The sequence below is a fragment of the Pelophylax lessonae genome (assembly GCF_965119305.1).
Source record: "Pelophylax lessonae genome assembly, chromosome: 2".
NCBI lineage: Eukaryota > Metazoa > Chordata > Amphibia > Anura > Ranidae > Pelophylax > Pelophylax lessonae.
This window is the reverse complement of record NC_138769.1, coordinates 413,232,107-413,240,831: the sequence shown is the minus strand read 5'-3', so window position 1 is coordinate 413,240,831 and position 8,725 is coordinate 413,232,107. Positions and strand designations below refer to the sequence as shown.

At 42.3% G+C, this 8,725-nt stretch overlaps 1 protein-coding gene across 1 annotated transcript; it reads right to left on the bottom strand.

Annotated features, from left to right (window-relative positions):
• Positions 1-4,040: 4,040 nt before the first annotated feature.
• LOC309547388 (putative protein ARB2BP) lies at positions 4,041-7,060 on the bottom strand. The gene is made up of 2 exons (XM_082247231.1): positions 7,045-7,060; positions 4,041-5,165 (listed from the first exon to the last, which is right to left on the bottom strand). Exon 2 carries the CDS (start codon positions 5,160-5,162, stop codon positions 4,086-4,088), a length of 1,077 nt encoding a protein of 358 aa, XP_082103357.1. The 5' UTR covers positions 5,163-5,165; positions 7,045-7,060; the 3' UTR covers positions 4,041-4,085.
• Between the last annotated feature and the right edge of the window lie 1,665 nt (positions 7,061-8,725).

The following is an 8,725-nucleotide window of genomic DNA, read 5'->3' as shown; positions in this document are numbered from 1 at the left end:
CAATGCTTATATGCATACTGCAATAACCTGAGTTTACTGCTATTTGCCTTATCTGAAAGCTAACTCAACCCACAATGATGTTTCAGGATAACCTTTTTGCTGGCAAAATGAATGCCACACTGGCTTTGTATCTTTATTTATATGGATTTGAAGCGATACTGTATATCTGCCAGAATGTCTTTTTAACCCAACAGCTAATAATAGAAAGACAAATGTTGGTGATACGCTTCCCCCATGGATAATATAATAGAATTAACCACAATGTCAAGCTGTGGGAGAAAAACACTAAATACACCGCTCAAAAAAATGAAAGGAACACTTTGAAAACACATCCGATCTCAATGGGGAAAAATATCATGCTGTATATCTATACTGATATTGACTGGGTAATGTGTTACGAAGGAAGGGATGCCACATCTTTTATTGGAAATGAAAATGATCAACCTGCAGAGGGCAGAATTCAAAGACACCCTGAAAATCAAAGTGAAAAAATGATGCAACAGGCTAGTCCAATTTGCTGAAATTTCATTGCAGCAACTCGAAATGATACTTAGTAGTTTGTATGGCCCCCGCATGCTTGTATGCATCTCTGACAATGTTGGGAGATGCTCCTAATGAGATGACGGATGGTGTCCTGGTGTATTTCCAACCACATCTGGACAAGGGCATCACTGAGCTCCTGAACAGACTGAGGTGCAACCTGGTGGCGTCGGATGGACCGAAACATAATGTCCCAGAAGTGTTCTATTGGATTTAGGTCAGGCGAGCATGGGAGTCAATCAATGGTATCAATTCCTTCATCCTGTAGGAAATGGCTATATAATCTCTCCACATGAGGCTGGGCATTGTGATGCATCAGGAGAAACCCAGGACCCACTACTCCAGCATAGGGTCAGACAATGAGTCCAAGGATTTCATCTGCATACCTAATAGCAGCCAGGGTGTCATTATCTAGCCTGTAGAAGTCTGTGCGTCCCTCCAAGGATATGCCTCCCCACACCATAACTGGCCCATCACCAAACACGTCATGTTGAACAATGTTACAGGCAGCCTAATGTTCTCCACGGCTTCTCTAGACCCATTCACATCTGTCTCGTGCTCAGGGCGAACCTGCTTGCATCTATGAAAAGCACAGGGCGCCAGTGGCGGATTTGCCAATTCTGGTGTTCAATGGCAAATGCCAATCGAGCTCCACAGTGCCAGGCAGTGAGCACAGGGCCCACTAGAGGATGTCTGGCTCTCAGCCCGCCCTAATGAAGTCGGTTGCTGATTGTTTGGTCAGACATTCACACCAGAGGCCTGCTGGAGGTCATTTTGTAGGGCTCCTGCAGTGCACAGCCTGTTCCTCCTTGCATAAAGGAGCAGATACCGGTCCTGCTGATGGGTTCAGGACCTTCTATGGCCCTGTCCAGCTCTCCTAGACTAATTGCCTGTCTCCTGGAATCTCCTCCTTGCTCCTCCTTCTGGAAATGGCATGCATTGAGATGCCATCCTGGAGGAGTTGAACTACCTGTGCACCCCTCTATAGGTTCCAGGTATCGCCTCATGCTACCAGTAGTGACCCTGACTCCAGCAAAATGCACAACTAGTAAAACACAGTCAGAAAAGAGGAGTAGGGAAAAATGTAATTAGCCTCCACCTGTAAAACCATTCCTGTTTTTGGAGGTCGTCTCATTGTTGCCCATTTAGCGTACCTGTTAATTTCATGAACTCCAAAGCAGCTGAAACTGATTAACAACCCCCTTTGCTACTTAACTAACCAGATCAATATTCCTGGAGATTTTTTGTATTGATGCTATACTTTGAATAAAAAGTGTTCCTTTAATTTTTTTGAGCAGTGTGTGTGTGTGTGTGTGTATATATATATATATATATATATATATATATATACAGTCAGGTCCATAAATATTGGGACTCAACACAATTCTAATCTTTTTGGCTCTATACACCACCACAATGGATTTGAAATGAAACAAACAGGATGTGCTTTAACTGTAGACTTTCAGCTTTAATTTGAGGGTATTTACATTCAAATCAGACCTGACTGTATATACGCACGCACGCACGCACGCACACACACAGTATCTTAGGAAAGTGAGTACACCCCTCACATTTTTGTAAATATTTTATTATATCTTTTCATGTGATAACACTGAAGAAATGTCACTTTGCTACAATGTAAAGTAGTGAGGGTACAGATTGTATAACAGGGTAAATTTGCTGTCCCCTCAAAATAACTCAACACACAGCCATTAATGTCTAAACTGCTGGCAGCAAAAGTGAGTACACCTCTAAGTGAAAATGTCCAAATTGGGCCCAAAGTGGCACTATTTTGTGTGACCACCATTATGTTCCAGCACTGCCTTAATCTTCTTGGGCATGGAGTTCACCAGAGCTTCACAGGTTGCCACTTGAGTCCTCTTCCACTCCTCCATGACGACATCACGGAGCTGGTGGATGTTAGAGACCTTGCGCTCCTCCACCTTCCGTTTGAGGATGCCCCACAGATGCTCAATAGGGTTTAGGTCTGGAAACATGCTTGGCCAGTCCATCACCTTTAACCTCAGCTTCTTTAGCAAGGCAGTGGTCATCTTGGAAGTATGTTCGGGGTCGTTATCATGTTGGAATACTGCCCTGCAGCCCAGTCTCTGAAGGAAGGGGATTGTGCTCTGCTTCAGTATGTCACAGTACATGTTGGTGTTCATGATTCCCTCAATGAACTGTAGCTCCCCAGTGCCGGCAGCACTCATGCAGCCCCACCACTATGCTTGACTGTAGGCAAGACACACTTATCTTTGAACTCCTCACCTGGTTGCCACCACACATGCTTGACACTATCTGAACCAAAGGAGTTTATCTTGGTTTCATCAGACCACAGGACATGGTTCCAGTAATCCATGTCCTTAGTCTGCTTGTCTTCAGCAAACTGTTTGCGGGCATTTTTGTGCATTATCTTTAGAAGAGGCTTCCTTCTGGGACAACAGCAATGCAGACCAATTTGATGCAGTGTGTAGCGTATGGTCTGAGCACTGACAGGATGACCCCCCCCCCCCACCTCTTCAACCTCTGCAGCAAAGCTGGCAGCACTCATAAGTTTATTTCCCAAAGACAACACCAGAATTGGCAGATCCGCCACTGGTGCACTGTGCTTTTCATGATGCAGAGCATGTACACTCAACTTCTTTGGGCGACCATGGTCTGTTCTGAAGGGAACCTGTCCTGTTAAACCACTGTAAGGTCTTGACCACCATGCTGCAGCTCAGTTTCAGGGTCTTGGTAATCTTCCTATAGCCTAGGCCATCTTTATGTAGAGCAACAATTCTTTTTTTCAGATCCTCAGAGAGTTCTTTGCCATGAGGTGCCGTGTTGAACTTCCAGTGACCAGTATGAGAGAGTGCGATAACACCAAATTTAACACACCTGAGACCTTGTAACACTAAAGAGTCACATGACACCAGGGAGGGAAAATTGTTAATTGTGCCCAATTTGGACATTTTCATTTAGGGGTCTACTCACTGCTGTTGCCAGAAGTTGACATTAATGGCTGTGTGTTGAGTTATTTTGAGGGGGGCAGCAAATTTACACTGTTATACAAGCTGAACACTCACTATTTTACATTGTAGCAAAGTGTAATTTCTTCAGTGTTGTCACATGAAAAGATAAAATAAAATATTCACAAAAATGTGAGGGGTGTACTCACTTTTGTGAGATACTGTATATACACACACAATGAGATATAAAAAAAAATTGACAAACGTGGAGAGGAATTCATTTTATTGCTTTTTTATAACATGCATTTTTTTTATATTTTTTTTCCAATTGCATAACATATTACAGACTTCAACATGCTAAGAAAAAAAAAAGACTTGCCTATATTTTACATTTAGTAGTGTTCATGAGTGCCTTCCCATTACATCATACAATAAAGTGTTACATGGTGGGCACAAAAGTCTTTAATATCCAACTCCTACAAATGAAAATTATTCTCTGTGGTTCTGTCCGATAGCTCTACATTAAGAAACACCACAACAAGCCCTACAAGATGGTATTCTCTTAGTTCATTTGCTGTCCATAGATACAGCATCCTAGTTAGATTTTCTACTCCTGGTAGAACTTCTAGTTATCATTGTATGTGCAGGTGGAATTGAACTTCTGCGACTCTTTGAGGATCTGTTGAGAAATCGAAAAATAGACTGGAAAGCAACAGAGGGCGCCAGGTCACGGTTTTCAGTACCTGCAGACACTTTTGGGCAGTCTAATTTCCTTAAGGACCCAGTAGGTCTGTCTAAAGGTTTTGCACTCAATACCCAGCTCCTACAATGTGAGTGTATCCAAGCCTGGATTTCTGGGTTAGTTCTTGCCTGATGCGGAGCATGGTGTTTTGAGTCTATAAATGCTACAGCACTTACTTTGCTCATTACATCCTTACTTTTCTTACAAACTAAATCCATAAAGACTAAGCCCCCATAGCCTTGTGCGATAAATGATATGTTTCTTGCAGCACTTTTTGAAATGAAGTGGTCCCAAACATAGCCGGTGTGCTCTTCTGGTGAGCTGCAACACCTTTTAGGAACAATCAATTTTTGTTGAGGTGTAGTGAGCCTAACTTTTTCCCTGGGATCTATAGGACAGGACTCCTCTTCTGTTTTGACCAGGGTATGTGGTTCCTCTTTCATCTCCACAAAATTGTCATTAGGATTTAGGACAATCACAGACCCATTGTCCCTTAAGGCAGTCTTAATATATGGGATCTGGGTCCCTTTATGTAGGGAGTGATGGAATATTGCCTTTTGTCCCCACTGACCAGCTCTAATCACCCCATTGTCCTGAAGCAGAACAAACAGGTTTGTCTGCATACTTGACAATTCTTTACTCATGAAGAAGAAAGACCTTGGCTCATCTTCAGTAGCATCAATTGGGATGGTAATTCTTTGAAGATTGCAGTCTTTTTCCAGTAGCTCATAAACATGAAGTGTAATCATAGCCCCAATAATTTTATACCTTCTGTGGTTCCGATCATATTCATTTTTGTAATAGTTATAAAGAAAAGGTTTATTGGTAACCATATGTCTCAACTCTCCTTGCTCATTGAAATAATACTGTAGGTCCTCAAAATGCTGTGGGATTTCTACGCTTTCTTTAAATTTCATCAATCCTTCCATTTCCTTCAAAAAGAAACAACAATAGTTCAGATAATATTGTGGACATGCTAAGATGTGTATAAATCTATGTACGTTGTAATCTGTTTGTGCACTTTTGTTTACAAAAAACAATTAAAATGATTGGAAAAGAAAAACTGGTGGACGACTTTGGACTGAGGTCTGAAGTCAAATCACTCCTTTCTGATGCTATGGGGAGTGCTTTATGTCTTTTGCTCTTTGCACAAACTACAAAAACCAAAATAAGAAACCTGTACTAAAGAAAAACATAGGCTGCTGCTGCTTTCTTCTAATTTTATTAAGCCGGTTCAATGCCTTTATTAAATTCAGAATCACTGACCTTAAAAGACGTTTTAGGACTTTTTGTTTTCAATTAAGTGACTTAAAAAAGTAAACCCTCTGGATCAGGCAAGACAGACATTTTAAACAGAGGTCAGCTAGGGCAGTCTCTGTTCTTCTTAAAGGTCCTACGCCCTGAGCAATGAGTCGACAGCCATTGCCTGTCACCCTGATTTGATTTCATAACTTTTTGAGTCAATGACCAAGAGCAAGTGTACTGCATTCAAAGTTAGAAATACAAATCTGCAGATTTAGGCTTCATGTACACTAGCAGCTCCTAAGCTTTAGTTTGGGAGCTTTTGGCATTTTTTTGCCAATGTTACTAAACTAAACTCCATAAAAGCCTGTCAATATACACAGGCTTTTAGAAGAGTTTAGGAGCTGCCACATTTAAGTGAGTTTCAACCTCCCTCTTCTGAATGCTGAAGAATTGCGCTCAAGATAGGGACGTTTTGATCACCGGCAGTGGGAAGCTGCAAAACGTAGTAAAAGCATGCCACAATTTTGCCACATTTTGTGTTTTCCCGTAGCCATGGTTAATATAGGCCAGTCTACATGAAGCCTTTTCATGAAATTTGACTTAAGCACATATATCTGTAGTGTTTACTTATCTCTCTCCAAAGCGCTAAGTGCTGTGTCTTTCTGCTGCTCTGTTCCTCTGTTATCAGCAGTCACATTTGACAAGTTCTCCCACACACAAGAGAACAGCAGCTGAAAATTTGTGTTGGGGAGGGAGCTTAGAGGTGGATTAGTAGAGAGTTAAGGCCCGTACACACGTACCGATCGTCGGCATACAAACGTCGGTGGACGAAGGATCTGCCGATTGTACGCGTGTTAGTATGGTGCCTCCGACAGATGTCTGCGCACAATCCGCGGACAAAAGTCTTTCGTGCAAACATGAAAATATTTGTATGCCGACACCAGAACGGACGATTGTTCGCCTGTCAGTACACAATTCGGCCGACAGACCGCAGATTTGCAAGACTGGGCATGCTCAGAAAATAGAAAACACAGGGAAAGTTAACCATTACATGACATCACTTCTGCAGTCGGCGGACAAAATTCTTGTGCTGTCCTTGTGCTGTCTTTGCACTTTTCAGCAGACACCGACATCCCGGGGAGAAAAGAGGAACATTTGTATGCCGACCATCGGTACGTGTGTACGGGGCTTTAGTCTATTCAGACTACAGCTCTGCATGTTCCTTCGTTCCTCTGCCTATGTAGAGGGGGGTGTGCCTTTTCTCCAACCAGATCAAACATAGTGTAAGCCCAGACTCCACACCCATTGCTGAAACAGGAAGAAGGATTGCCAACACGATCTGCACTTTTCAAAGAGTGCAGAAAGGAAAAGACAGCAGATATAAATGTAAAAACATATTAGGAGGATTTGTTTGCTCTGTGCATCATCTGAGGCTATTCACTTCACTGTATTATACTTTAAAGAAGCATTTAAGTCAAATCCTAACTACAGTATACATAAACCTTCTCCAATTCCCATTTATAGCCTATTCTAACTATCCTGTAAAGCAAAGATGTCTGCACTTACCTATTCTGAGGATGCTCTGATCTGGTCACATGATCTCTCCAGCAGCAGGTTTAGTGAAGGGGAGAGATCATCAATAGCTGTAGAGGCTGAGCAAAGATGTCACTTATAGGCTATGGGGAATCCGCTGTCAGCTGTCCCTCCTCTATACTGAAGCTGGTGCTGAGAGCTGATTGTGTGGCCAGACAGGAGCATCCTCAGAATAGGTAAGAATTTGACTGGAATGCTACTTTAAAGGGATTGTAAAGTCTAGAGTCTTTTTTTTTTTTTTTTAAATAACAAACATGTCATACTTACCTGCCCCAAACCTCCTCTTCTAGGGTCCCCTGCCAGCGCTCCAGGCTCCTGCTGTGTATAGACACACACAGCATGCCCCCCCCCCCCACAGCATTTGATTGACAGCAGCAGGACAGGAGCCAATGTCTCCTGCTGCTGCCCAAGTCCATGTGAAAAGAGAGGGTAAAGCAGACTACATCCGGGTATAGCATTGGATCCTTGACAGGCTCAGGTAAGTGCAGGGAATGCATTAGGGTATAAAAACACGCAGCCTTATGTGGTGTCTGCACTAGTTTTCCTTTTTTTTTTTAATTTATTATAACAGACTTCCTGTCTTAGGGTGTCTCCTCTCTGGATGGAGGAGCAATTGAGATACATTTGGACAGCAGCATTGTCACTCTGGGGATTGGGTAGTGTTAGATGGACTAACAGATTTACATAGGCTTGACTGATGATTTCAAGCTGAACTCTGGCTAATGCTTTCTAAGCAGTTACAGCAACAGTTTTTTTTTCTTTAGGGTTAAAGGTTTTACATGAATCATGTACACACAGCCTACTTTGACAGCTGGCTGGCAGTCAAAACCTTCCTATCCTGAACGCAATTCTTCTGCGTTCAGGAGAGGGCGGTAAAGGGAGGTTGAAGCTCACCTAACCGCAGCAACTCCTAAACTCTGGTGAAAAACACATAGGCTTTTATGGAGTTGAGTTTAGGAAGTTTGGCAAAAAAAAAAATGCCAAAAGCTCCTGAACTCAACTTTAGGAGCTGTAGTATACTTGAAGCCTAAGCACCCTCGTCAGTGCTAAATGGTTTGTCTCAACCCTCTGTCACTTTTGGACTGTTAAAGGAAATTAAAATTAACAGACTTACTGGCTGGATCACCAAATAAAAATACAAAAAAATAAAAATAAAAATGAATGCAGCCACCACATCCAAGTTGCAATATAATACAGTTTTGTTTTTGGGTTTAATAATACTTTAGGTCCTGCATACTCCTGTCCACAACTATGTAGAACAGCCTCTATCGAGCTTCTCTTCATGGGAAATCCAACAGCGCCCCAGGAGTTACTGGGAAAGCAGTTCATACTGTGCTGGGGTGATTTTAGGGCCCATTCACACCAGATGCAATGGGATGCATTTCTGACTGCACTCCAACTGCATAACCAGTCCAAACTCCAGGTAATTATATGGGTATAATTCACAATATTGCATTGCAGTGAAAATTAGTACAGCAAGATACATTTTTCTGCACTGCAACACAGTGCGGTGTAGATAATCTATTCATTAGATATGTAGTGTAGATATCTATCCATTAGAGTGCATGTGCTTCCACTGTGGAGACTCTTATAGATTTGCAGGAGTTCGGACTGCAGGTAATACAGGGTGCTGTAAAGTGGCCCTGCAGCTTAC